At 37.6% G+C, this 13,087-nt stretch overlaps 1 protein-coding gene across 2 annotated transcripts in view; it reads left to right on the forward strand.

The window, feature by feature from the left end:
* Positions 1-13,087, forward strand: part of BRAF (B-Raf proto-oncogene, serine/threonine kinase) — a 117,029-nt gene that overhangs the window by 90,077 nt on the left and 13,865 nt on the right. For both annotated transcript variants that reach the window (XM_081148063.1, XM_081148062.1), the window contains exons 16-17: positions 3,212-3,343; positions 9,644-9,778. In XM_081148063.1, the coding sequence (XP_081004189.1) occupies positions 3,212-3,343; positions 9,644-9,778 (267 nt within the window). The remainder of the gene's footprint in view (positions 1-3,211; positions 3,344-9,643; positions 9,779-13,087) is intronic.

The following is a 13,087-nucleotide window of genomic DNA, read 5'->3' on the forward strand; positions in this document are numbered from 1 at the left end:
AAGAGCGAGAGGCTGTTTCACAGTCTTATTTAAGCCTAAATTGGAAAGTTACTTTCTTTACACTAGAAAGAACCATATAATTATGGGGCACCTGGAAGAGCAGAGGCAAAAATATGAGAGGTAGATTTTTAACACTGTCAGCTTTGTGCTGCCCTGCATAGCTCGCTCTTTCTCTCTTTATTCCTGTTTCTACTTTGTAAAAAAGAAGAAAGAACATATGAAAGAAGGGAACCAAAACATCTGTGCAGTTACCTTCAGCAGGCTATGAACAGGGCAGTCTAGGAGTCACTCTCTAAGCCAGTAGTTCTCAAAAGGGGCCCCAAGACCCTTTTAAAAGTCCCCAAGGTCATCCTTGTGTAAGACCAGATTGTTCTTCATACACATCACAACAGATTAAATGCAGAAGCAAATGTGTATTAACCCAAACTGGCTACTGTTCAACCAAACAGAATTTCAGGACTGGTCTTCTCACTAAAGTTTTTTTTTTTTCTTGGAAATATAGTTATTTTTCATTAAAAATGCATGATTTGTGTTAGCATTTACTGGTTGCTGTTTTATTATTTAAATGAATTAATAAATATTTTAGTAGTTTCTCAGTTGTTTTAATATGATTATTTATCCACAGATATAATCTGCATAATCTCCTTGGGGGGTCCTCAGTAATTTTCAAGACTGTAAGAGTACTGAGACCAAAACGTTTGAAAACTGCTGCTCTAAGCTGAATACAGGGTGTCCCAAAACTATTAGTGCAGTTTTTAATAACAGAACCTGCACTTGGGGACACCCTGCTGGAAACAGAAAAGCTGCAAGGGGCTTTCAAAGCCACCTTTGCCTAAATTCTTTGAACTCTCAGGAAGGGAATTGCAAGGTAGGATTCTGAATTAGTCAAGATAAGCCTAGGGTTAAATTGAGCTATGACTTCTTGCAGTAATAACTGAAATTAGGGCAAGCTGCAAGGTGGGAGGGAGATTGGACTTAAGAGTTAGGAGGTGTGTACGCTAATGCTCTGTGTGACTCTTACCTGCACCTTTTCTAACCTCCTCCAAGTCTCCATCTTTAATGTTGGGCTGCACTCATGGATTTCTAACGCCACTTCTATTTCTAAGATTCAGGCATTAGAGCTAGCATGAATTTTTCTTTACTATATGTTTAGCTGTTCTAATAAATAATTAAAAACAAGAGACTAATTAATAATTGTAATGCAGATCTCAGGCCCTTTAAGGCACACACTTTGTAAAAAAAAGATGGCAGCAGTATCCTAAGAAGAGGGGGCAGCAGATTTTAAAGTACTGATATTGCAAAAGCATTAAAATTATAAAGAAACAATTGATACATGTTTCAGAGGTGTGTTTATTTTAATTAGTATAGGAGAGAGGCTCAGTCAGGTCTTCAGGTTTATCCTTTCTCTGAAACCTCAATAGATTATTACACATGAAGTTTTATATTTTCTTCTAATTTCTTTTTTTGTTGATACCTGAATAGATGGGTTCATTTTTTATTTCACCAAGCTGAGTTTTAAGAGATTAGCCAATAGTACACTTAATTGTTGAATAAATCCTTTTGGGTTGATAGTGCCTTCAGAAACAAACTTAAAATATCCATAGACTAGGAAAGAAGAGTTTGGTCAGAACGAAGGTTATATAGTTCTCTGAATTATTTACAGTAGTCTTCTCAGCCTTATTTATATCTTAGAGGAGAAAGAAACCTTTGTGTAAAAAAAGTTTTACAATTAAATCAGTAAATTAACTGAGGATTAATAATGCATTTCTTGTAAATAGATGACATACAACTTTTCATCAAGCCATCTGCCAACAACAGTGAGGCAGTGAGGTAAAACTAAAGTTTAAAGGCAAATTTTCAATTGATTTATTACCCTGTCCCTCACAAAAACTCTGTTCTGGCTTTGAAAATTATGCCTGTATCATAACCAGCCTCTCAGTATTCGGGCTTGTTCATTGCATCACAGTTGTAATGTGGTTTATTTTGTACTGAAAAGCAGTATCAGTAAAATGTAAGACAAAAACAAGTAGATATGACCCTCTCCTTCACTCCTGTCCTTTCACTCTCATCAGGATCTCCCTCCCACACATCTTCCATCAGTGGTCCTCAACCTTGGTTGGACATTAAAATCACCTGGGAGCTTTAAAAACTAATAATGCACCCCCAGATTCTGATGTTGTATTATTGGGCTGAGACGTAGTATGGACTTTAAGAAGGGTTCAAGGCTGTACAAGTGAGGCTGATTTGCAGGTGAGGCTAGTGCCATTATTGCCTACCTTGTGCTATTGATAGTCTCACCTGCCTCACTCTGACCAATAGCCAGGACTCTTGTCCCAGGTCTTTCAGCCATTTTTGCAATTAGTCCTGGTTTTGATATCAAATTAATGTTATCACAAAGTGTTTATTAATACCCTGCAATTTCGCTAATTCCTTTCAAATGAAACAATACGGAAGATTCAAAGTGAAAGAACTCTTTAAAGCTAATATTGAACCAGCCATTTGTTGTATTTCATGTAAGTAGCCAATAAGAAATCAGTGACTGAAATGTGTGAAAATGTAGCAAATATGATTTGGTCCATATCTTTGCGCAAGAAGTAGCAGCCAAAAGGTTCTTTATACCATCTTCAACTGAATCCACCCATTGCCGATTGCTTTTACTGATAAGACACCCTTTGCCTGTTTATGCCACTTTTGGAGTCAGGAAAGGGATTTGAGTTGGTCTATCTTGAAATTGTACCACTATTGTGTACGGTGCCCTGAGAGTCGTTTGCACCAATGGAAAGACTTAAATCTGAGACATTCACCATAATGGCTGTACTGCTCCAAACAGCTTACAACCCACAGGCATAGTATTTCTTTGCTGAATCAGGAATGGGAAATGGGAGCTGATTCTTGATAGGTAAGTCAAGGGAGGAATTCAAATGGCAATGACAGTATTTTGTGTAAAAGCGGGTGGCTGCTAAAATTGTAAAAACACTAGTAATGTAGAAAGAATCCCAGCTAGTACTGCCTCTTTTAGAGTTTACAGGGCATTTTTTACTCTTTCTTAATCAGTTATATTTCTTTGACCATTAATAAGAGAATTAATTACACATTGGATGGGTTATTTAATGATAAAAGCATTTTTCTGGGAATAGTAATAGTTTGATTTTCCATCTTTATTCAGTTGAAGAAAAGAATAAACAATATTTTTCTTTTTATGTTCTAACAGGCACCAGAAGTAATCAGAATGCAAGATAAAAACCCATATAGCTTTCAATCAGATGTATATGCGTTTGGGATAGTTCTGTATGAATTGATGACTGGACAGTTACCTTATTCAAACATCAACAACAGGGACCAGGTAAATATTCACCATCTCTTGGGGTTTATTTTACTATTTATATAAAGTTCCAGTTCATTGTAGAAAAGAAGTGTTAAATCCTGGATAAGTATGAAAGGTAGATCTCTGGGTCTTTCTTACCAGTGTAGATACCTTTTAGATACTTTTGTAGTAATAGCAGCATGTAAGGCCTTTCCTTTCAATATCCTTAATTAAGTGTTGTAATGGAGTGAAATTCCTGATCTTCTGAACCTGGAGATGCAACAATCGCTGTTCCTCGTGCTTCTTGACCATGACACAATTAGAAGCATGAACTCTGCTACCACAGCACCTTTTACTCTCTCACAGAGTGTGCTACTTGAGCAGATACTCAGCCATGAGCTTCTTTATAGCAGATTCTTTTAAAATCATTAAGGTTTCTCAGGGTTGGTTTTTTTTTTAATTTTTAAAACTAGGTAATTGGAAGAACTGTGACATCGTGCTTTCATTTTTCAATAATGAGAATTCTAGTAGGAGGGAATTTTTTAACTTCTATCTTCCTCTGTCCCTTACCTTCCCAAATGTACTAATGTAGCCTTATGCAACTCTGCCTTTTCTATCCCAGTTTATTAAATTCACCTAGGCTTTTAACACTGGCCAAGAAAAGGAATTGTCTTTACTGAAATTATCTTGTATACCTCAACTTTTAAAACTAAGTGTGTGTGTGTGTGTGTGTGTGTGTGAGAGAGAGAGAGAGAGGGGAGGGGGGAAAGATTGCAGTTACACTGTTAATATAAAAAAATTAGTTGACATATGAACTGTGATTAAATAATATTTATACTTTATACTGTGGTTTGTGTCAGAATAACCTGGGTAATTTGTTTAAAAAAGGGGAGATGCTGGAGCAGATTCTAATTCAGTGGGATAGGGTCTGAGCACCTGCATTTGTAGTAAGTTTCCCAGGGAATTCTGATACATACCAAAGTCGAGAATCAGCAATCTGAAGATATTTTTGTTTTTTGAAAGTGCAAACATTTTATGTGTTTCATCATAACCTCCCAGCCTAGTGAAATGATAGTTTTATGTGTAAATGTGTTACTTCATTTAAGTACTGTGTGTTTTAGTCCAAGGCTCAACTCCCAGTCTTTTTGATGGTAGCTCTAAGTAGCTTTCTCACTAGGAACTTTCACTGTCATGTGATGTCAGAGGGGTCATCTAAGTTATCATGTATTTGGTATATGCTCATGTGGCCCTTACCCAATAGTGGTCTTAATTCTGTATTTTGAAAAAAATTTTAAATGACTATATTTCTATTCAAGTCAACACAAAACTAATTTTTTAGTTATTTGGTCTTTCTAACTATTTCATACCTTTAGAATGTTAGCTTTGAGTGTTTTAAAAAAAACCTATGACCTGGCTTCTGATGATCTGAATTTTAAGCCCACATAAAACTTAGATTCAGGATGGACCACAATGCTAGCTAAAAAATGTAATCGAAACATATTACTTATTGTATTTGTAGCAGATTCTAGATCCCTGAGATGTTGATCTGATGACAGCAGTCTCAGTAGCAAGATTGTTGTCTCTAATTTGCAAGCTTTGTGAGCTCTGCCTTTTGCAGTCTTACTTCCTCGGCCACACAGCACAATCCCCTGTGCCATGTTCACTTTTCCTGTGCATAGTATTTCTCTAGAGGAATTACATGGAAATTTTAGTTTAGTTTTAGTTGATTTATCATAGAGGCTACAAATAACAAAAATTTGTGAGCTTAGATGACATCCATTTGCCAGTGAATATGCTTATTTTAATAAAACAATAAAATTATATTATGAAAACAAGTGTTATTACCTCCAAAATACAGATAAAAGCATTCCAGAGTTATTGGCATTTTAGGTACTTTGTCCCCCATGGGAGTGTAGTAAGTGAAGCGATGTCACCTGGGCCTACTTTCCGTGAGAGAAATGAGTGACCAACAGAAGGGTAAGGCCTTTACTACTTATTCTTTCCGGTAGTATAGTTAGAGGCTTGTGGAATTTGCCAGCCTAAAACCATGTTAAGAATTTGATAAAGAAAATGGAGGTAAAAGAATGGTATACTCACCGGGCCAGTGTGGCTCAGTTGATGGGGCATCGTCCTGTGTACCAAAAGGTTGCCAGTTCGATTCCTGGTCAAGGCACATGCCCAGGTGGCAAGCTCGACCCCACATTTCATGGAGGTGCAAGAGTCATCCGATTGGTACTTCTCTCTCACATCGATGTTTCTCTCCCTCCCTCTCTCTCTAAAAATCTATTTTTAAAAATCATTAAAAAAAGGAATGATAGCCTCTTCCCATTACCATCCTCATTATCTTCTCATCTGTTTTCTTCCAGTGGCACTTTCCATGAAACTCCCTCTTTTGAATTGATAACTCTAGTCATCCTCAGTGAAGTGTGTGTGACCATAGTTATTACTTCATTCATCCCTTTCCTTTGGTTTTTCTTCCTTTCTCTTACACGTTGATCTCCATGGCTCTCAGATGGGACTTCTGCTTGAAAATCTGGGAATATTGTTCTTTTTCATGGGAGATGGGAAAGCTGCTTTTTTCCTGTATAACAGGAACTAGTCCCCTATGCTCTCACCCTTATAATCGGAGGTAGAGGCAGTAAATTTAGTGGCAGTGAATTCAAGGCAGACTCTGGTAAAGTAGTGTGATGTAATGGCAGACCTGGGACTCACAACCTGCATAACCTGGCCACAATATCTCTCTAGGTGGTTTTTGATTTATTTTTCAATTATAAAAATAAGAAATTGGACTAAAGAATTCCTTCCAGTTATAAAAATCAGATTCTTGCCCATTCAGCGTGGCTTAGTGGTTGAGCATCAACCTAGGATCCAGGAGATCCTGGTTCGATTCCCGGTCAGGACACACGCCCAGTCGGGAGTGTGCAAGAGGCAGCCAATCAGTGACTCTCTTATCGTTGATGTTTCTATCTCTCTCCCTTTCTCTGAAATCAATTTTTTAAAAAAATCTAAAACAGGTCTCTTAGCACCTTGAGGGATGACCAGTCCTGTGTTGCTTTGCAGAGTAGCATGCCTCTTTAGTTACCCTAGTGCTGAAAATCTGAGAAACTGCTCTTTTTTTTTTTTCCTCTTTATGATTCCAGTTTGTTCTCTAATTACTGTATTCTTCCCTTTTTCAGTACAGCTTCTCTTCTAAGTTGAGATTAATAATGTGCTCATTAGCTATGTATATTAACTGTCTACCTTCATGGTTTTCTTTTCTTGGAGAAGTGCTGTGTCACCTTAGAAGAAAATAACATGTTGACCTGTTGTTTCAAGTGTATTCCACTTACTGCTTATGACAAACCACCTAAAACGTAGTGGCTTAAGCAAATTATGCATCTGCAATTTGGGCTGCTGTCAGTGGTGAAGGCTTATCTCTGTTTCACATGGTATAGTCTGGGGTAGATCCGCTGAGTGTTAAAGAATCTGCTTCCAAAATGGCTCATTCACAAACCTACAAGGTGCTACCAGATTGTCAGGTGGAAGCCCAGCCAGAGCCCTCGGTTCTTCTCCACCTGGGTCTTTATGTGAAGATCTTTTCACAGGAAACTTGGACTTGCTCACAGCGTGGTGGCTGGGTGCTAAGTAAAGCTCTCAAGAGACAGGAAATGATAAGTACCAGTGTCTTATCAATACACAAATTATTTTAATAAATTTTTTTTGATACCTACTAAATGCAAAGCACTGTGGGATATAGAGGGATACAGAGATGAATAAAACACAGGCTGAGCACTCGGTGGAGTTTACGGTTCTGAGGCAGTGCAGGGGAGTGAGCAAGCTGTATACAGAGGAGTGAGTGAAGGGGTAGAGATGCCAGGAGTGCTGAGTGCAGATTGAGAATAAAAACAACCAGCCCCAGAATTTCAAACTAAGCTACTGATTTTGTAGCGTATATGCCACTTGAATCTTCTATCCATAAATTACATCCAAGAAGGACTCTCTCTTAAGTTTAAATAACTGCGAAGAATGCAGTTTCCTGTGTATTATATTAACATTTCAAAATACAGCCATGATAGCCGTCTTTTAAATATACCCAATAAAATCTAAAAGCCATACTGATTTGATACCTGTCATCACTTGTTTAAAGAATACAAAAGTTCTTCATTAATTTTTTTGAAATTTTTCATGGCTCTTTTTTTTCCTCTGTGAACTACGTGTATTCTACTTTCCCAGCAGAATTTTATCCTAATGTAACACAGTTTTATGCTTTAAATTCTTTTATTGATCACTCAAGTTACATCTCTGCAACAACCAAAAGTATTTAAGTTTAGAATTTTAAAATTTTTTCCTGTGGTTTTATCAGGTATGAGTTGTTAATTTGTGACTTATTCCATTATTAATAACTATAAGTGATGAAAACAAGTTTTGATTACATAAAAATATTGAAGGTAAAATTTTATTGGAAATGTGTATCTTGAACAACGTGTTGCCTTTCTTTTCAATTCATTTATGTATCTGTGGATAAATATGACTTTTGCTAGAATGAACTGGACTTAGCATCAGTCCTTTTCCACTGAGAAATATTGCACAAATAAGTAAGAAGATGAGAAAATCAGGGGTTTCGTTATAACTGTATGCAGAGTTCAGTGGTCCCCAAGACCACCTTCAGGTTCAGTAATTCACTAAGTCTCACAGAACTCACTGAAAGTTGTTAATTCTCACAGGTAGTTATTGCAATACAAATTAACATCAGCCCAGGGAAGACACATAGGGAAGGATCTAGGAGAGTTCCAGGTATGGAGGTTCCAGTTGCCTCTCCCAGGGGAATTGTGGACAGCACTAAATACTCCTGGCACCCAAGTTGTGACAACAGGGATGAAATATTGCCAACCAGAGAAACTTGCTTGAGCCTTGGAGTTCAGAGTTGTTATTGGGACTCAGCCATGTAGATATGCTTTACCACCTCTGTGGCCAACCTTAGTTTTCAGCCCCTCCAGAGGGCAAGCCGGTACCACATGAGTCCAAGCTCCCTCTATAAATCACATTCTTAGCATAGACTGTCTGACATCTCCCAGGGCCCCAGGTAAACAAAGACACTCTTACCAGACAGGACATTCCAAAGGGTTAGGGATTATCTCCCAGGAACCAAAGGCAAAGGCCAGCCCTCCACGTGGGCAAGATTAATTCTTTACCATCCACCATACCACTCCGTTATTTGAACTCATTTCTTTAACATACCAAAATTACATAATAATTTGTCATTAATAACTATTTTAATAATCAGCTGACAATTCAATAATTTAACAAAAGCAAAGAATTGGAAACCAGCTGTCTTGTAAAGGGAATGTTACCCATCCATTGGAGTACAGTTAGACACCAGTATTTGGAAGTGTCCCTTTGGTACCCCAGCAGTTTTGCGCCCTGGAGCTGGGTACTGCAGTGAAATTCTGTGCTGGTAGAAGGTAACTTCTGTAAAGTAGGAGGAGGATTTGCTTTATACCTTCACGTTAGTGGTACTTAGCCAGTCAGCTTATAGTTCAACAAGTGTGGTTACAGCGCCAAATAGGAAATAACATAAAGTAGGATATCAAACTTGGCTTCCTTAAGATTATTAGCTCTGCCCTGTAACGAGATCTCTTACTGGCTCTCTCTACATCAGCCTCTAGTCTGTCCCTTTTGGACCAGTTCCCTCTAAGAGTAAAACCCCTTTTTCCTCTCTGAGTCCCAAGAATCCTCGCATCTGTCTCTGACCACCTTCAAAAGAGCCAAAAATTAAGAAATTAGAACAATTACAAATCTCTGCACACAGAGAAGACGAGCCTTTTTACTTATTAAACAGAAGACTTTGGTTCTCTCTGGAGGAAGCTCTGATTCTCAGATTTATACAACTAAATGCCCCAGTAGAGTTTCCTCAGCAAAAGAGTTCAAAATGCTGATGTAAAAACAATTTCTAAAAGGTTAACTTTTTTGCTTCCTGCTACATGTATATAAAGGACTTAGCACTATAGCCAATAAATTATGTAAGTAGAAAAGAGGCTTAATCTGATCTGTTTTAGCACGATGACCCTACCAGTGGGAAGATGGATTGGATGAAGCAGCTGGAGTATAGGGAACCCTGAAGAGACCTGAACAAGAGCCCAGGGGTCATGAAGATTTCAGCTTACAGCCCATGAAATACTGGTTCCCAGTGTATACGTAGGCATCAGAATATTAGCATTGTGTTATTAAACTTTTCATTGAAGTGTACATACAGAAAAGTACACATGCCTTAAGTGTACAGCTTGTTGAATTTTCAATGTTTGTGTATTTTTCAACTTGTAGATCTACAAGTTTTATGATTTGCCTTTTTTTCCTTCCTAGATAATTTTTATGGTGGGACGAGGGTATCTATCTCCAGATCTCAGTAAGGTACGAAGTAACTGCCCAAAAGCCATGAAGAGATTAATGGCAGAGTGCCTAAAAAAGAAGAGAGATGAGAGACCACTCTTTCCCCAAGTAAGAAAAAACTTTATCTTACCTAAAAGGACAGACTAATATTCAGGTGCAGATTTTTAACCACTTTTTAGAGCGCACAGTTTGTAGTTCATGGCTTTGGATTCATGTGATTATGTTCAGACTCCAAATAAGTAGACACAGAGATGATTTCATAAAGATTGAACAGTGGTACTACCTTAAAAACTGGGGGTTCCAGTTCACAATGTTCAGAAGGACTTCGCTTCTATCTAGCCATTCTCAAACATTTGGTCTCAGAACGCTTTTACGCACTTTAAAACGATTAAAGACCCCCAAAGAGCTTTTGTATATAAGTAATTATTAATTACCATTTTAGAACTTAAAATTAAGTTTTTAAGTTTTAAAAATGTTTATAAATTTATTTAAACATAATAAAACTGTTACATGTTAAGTAATATTTTTATGAAGTTAATTGTGTTTTCCCAAACAAAACAAAAAATGAGTGAGGCCTGGCTGGCGTGACTTAGCGGTTGAGCATTGACCTATGATCCAGGAGATCCCAGTTCGATTCCCAGTCAGTGCACATGCCCAGGTTATGGGCTCGATCCCCAGCAGGGGGTGTGCAGTAGGCGGCCAATCAATGACTCTCTCATCATTGATGTTTCTGTCTCTCTCCCTCTCCCTTCCTCTCTCTGAAATCAACAGAAATTATTTTTTTAAATGAGTGAGAAAAGTAGCATTGTTTTACGTTTTTTGCAGACCTCTGCAGAAAGAAGACAGCTGGATTCTCTGGTTTGCATTCATTATGATGTAATATCTTACATCATGTAGCTTCTGAAAACACCACTTATACCTATGAAATAATGACAGTGACAAAGGCAAATAATACCTTAGTGTTATGATGAAGATAACTTTTCCACAGAGCACACTTTGAGTACTGCTGCTTTAATTATTCTTGATGGTAAAATAAACAAATTCAAAACTTTCCTTTAATACTAGATCTTTTTGAGGGGCATTCCACCTGGTCTAAAGGAAAAGGCAGCTGTCAGCACTGTCTGCCTTTCTCTGATTTTTGGATATTTTCCATTCCTTTTTATCTGTTTCTGTTATAAGGCTAAAGCCCTTAAATTAATAATCTTTCAGTAAGCCTCACAAACTGTAACAATTACCTGAATAAGCTTAGAAAGTTTAGCTGTAGTAGATATTGTAACATAGTAGCCCACTGGTAGTGTTTTATGATGCTTCGGAATTCCTGATAGAACTGTATAAATGTGTCTCAGTCAGTCACTACAGTTTTCAAATGGGAAGTGCTGACTCCCATAGTTACTCAGCTACCGTAATTACTGAGTTGGTCCTTTCTAAACCTATGCCTTTGAATACGCAGTCCTAACTAAGTTTCTTCGACAAAGGCCACTGTTAACAGGAGTGAGTGAACCTTTTATCCCCATCTAAAGAATTAAAGATAGCCCTAGCTAGTTTGGTTCAGTGATTAGAGCGTCAGCCCGCAGACTAAAGGGTCCCGGGTTCAATTTTGGCTAAGGGCACATACCTCGGTTGCAGGCTCAATCCCCAGCCCCCATTGGCACTCAAGTGGGAGGCAACCAATCACCAGTGTGTGTCTCCATTGATATTTCTCTCTCTCTGTCTCTCTCACTTCCACTCTTTCTGAAAAGCAATGGGAAAAATTATCCTCGAGTGGGGATTTAAAAATAAAAAAAGAATTAAAGATGGAATTTATTGTTTTACCAAGTCTCTTCAGGGGCTATCTCAGAGTGGGGAGGGGAGGCTAACTGTTTGAGTAGATATATGTTTTACAAATTGGAATTCTTTTGAGAAAGAGTTGTATTTTTAACCCAGAAAATAACTGCTTTAAGGTGCTATCAGAGTAAAAGGCCAGTATTGTTGGCCAGTGTCAGCAGGACCCCACACCATGTTCTTTTCACATCCCAGGTGCTAGGGTTTCCTACTTAACAAGGTTGATGTAGACTAATAATGCAAATCATATGCTTAGGCCCACTTTTTAAAGGGTGTTTAAAGGGACAAAATGTTCATATTCCTAAATAAAAATAACATTTCATTCTTTTCATGGTATCAGAAAATGAAATCCATACATGAATTTTCCAGATTATTGAAGGCTACCCCTTTTAAGTATTATTTTTAAATTTTCATTAGAGGATCTCTTTTCACACCATACACAAACAAATTTTAAGTGGCTAAAGATTTACATGTAAAAAATAAAACTGTATAAAAAATGAAATCATTTTTATAACCTTGAGGTAGGAAAAGCTTTGCTAAGCAAGAGATAAAATTCAGAAGTTATAAAGGAAAAGATTAGCAGGTATTACTCCATTCAAAGTTTTTAAGCTTTTATATAGTAAAAATAGTACTGAAAGTTAAACAGAGAAAAATAATTATAGCATATATAACAAAGATTAAGTACTTGTACAAAGGGCTTCTTCAAATCAATAAGTCAAAGATAATCAATAGGAAATAAGCAAAGGGTATGAATTAGCATCTCACAGAAGAGATACAAATGTGAATGAACTTAGGCCTAAATGTTTAGAGTTCAGTGATAGTCATTAAAATGCAGAACAGTACAGTAGTGAAATGTGTTTTGATTTTGCCCCTCAGCTTGGCAGTAGCCAGCATGGGGAACATGCTGGGAATGGAGGAAGATCCTTCCCTTTAAGTTTAACAGTGTTGGTGGCATGTAAATTGACTGGGCCTTTAGAAGGGACTTGGTAGGATCCATAAACTTAAATTACATATACCCTTTGCTCTGATAATTTCACTCCTGAAAACCTGTACTACAGAACCTGCTTCCACAAGTATTCAGATACGTACAGTAATGTTTGAGTGTAAAAGGGAAAATCAAAGACATAGAGATCAAGGTAGCTCTGTAGATGGCATGGATATCACAGGGAAAAAGCAACACAGCCAGAGATGTGTGGGATACCACTTTAAATGGTGGTGAGTGTAGAGGTGAGCTGTTTCCATATGTGCATATTATGCAAAGGAAGGGTCCCGAAGAAAGTATAGACTCTTCAACAGCGGTTACCCCTGGAAGGAAGGGTTTATACTTTTCCTGTTATTTGAACTTTTATTTGTGTGTTATGCTTGTAATTTTTAAAAATTTGTAACATTGCTTGCTTTTTCACCTTTTTATACTAATCATTATACAGATTATAGTTAAATTTTAAAGAGTTTTGGCCCGGCCAGGCGTGGCTCAGCAATTGAGCATCAACCTAGGATCCAGACAATCGGGATTCAATTCCCTGTCAGGGCACATGCCCGGATTGCGGGCTGCAGCCTATCAATGACTCTCTCATCATTGATGTTTCTCTCTCTCTC

Source organism: Miniopterus schreibersii, assembly GCF_964146895.1.
Source record: "Miniopterus schreibersii genome assembly, chromosome: 9".
Taxonomy (NCBI): Eukaryota; Metazoa; Chordata; class Mammalia; order Chiroptera; family Miniopteridae; genus Miniopterus; species Miniopterus schreibersii.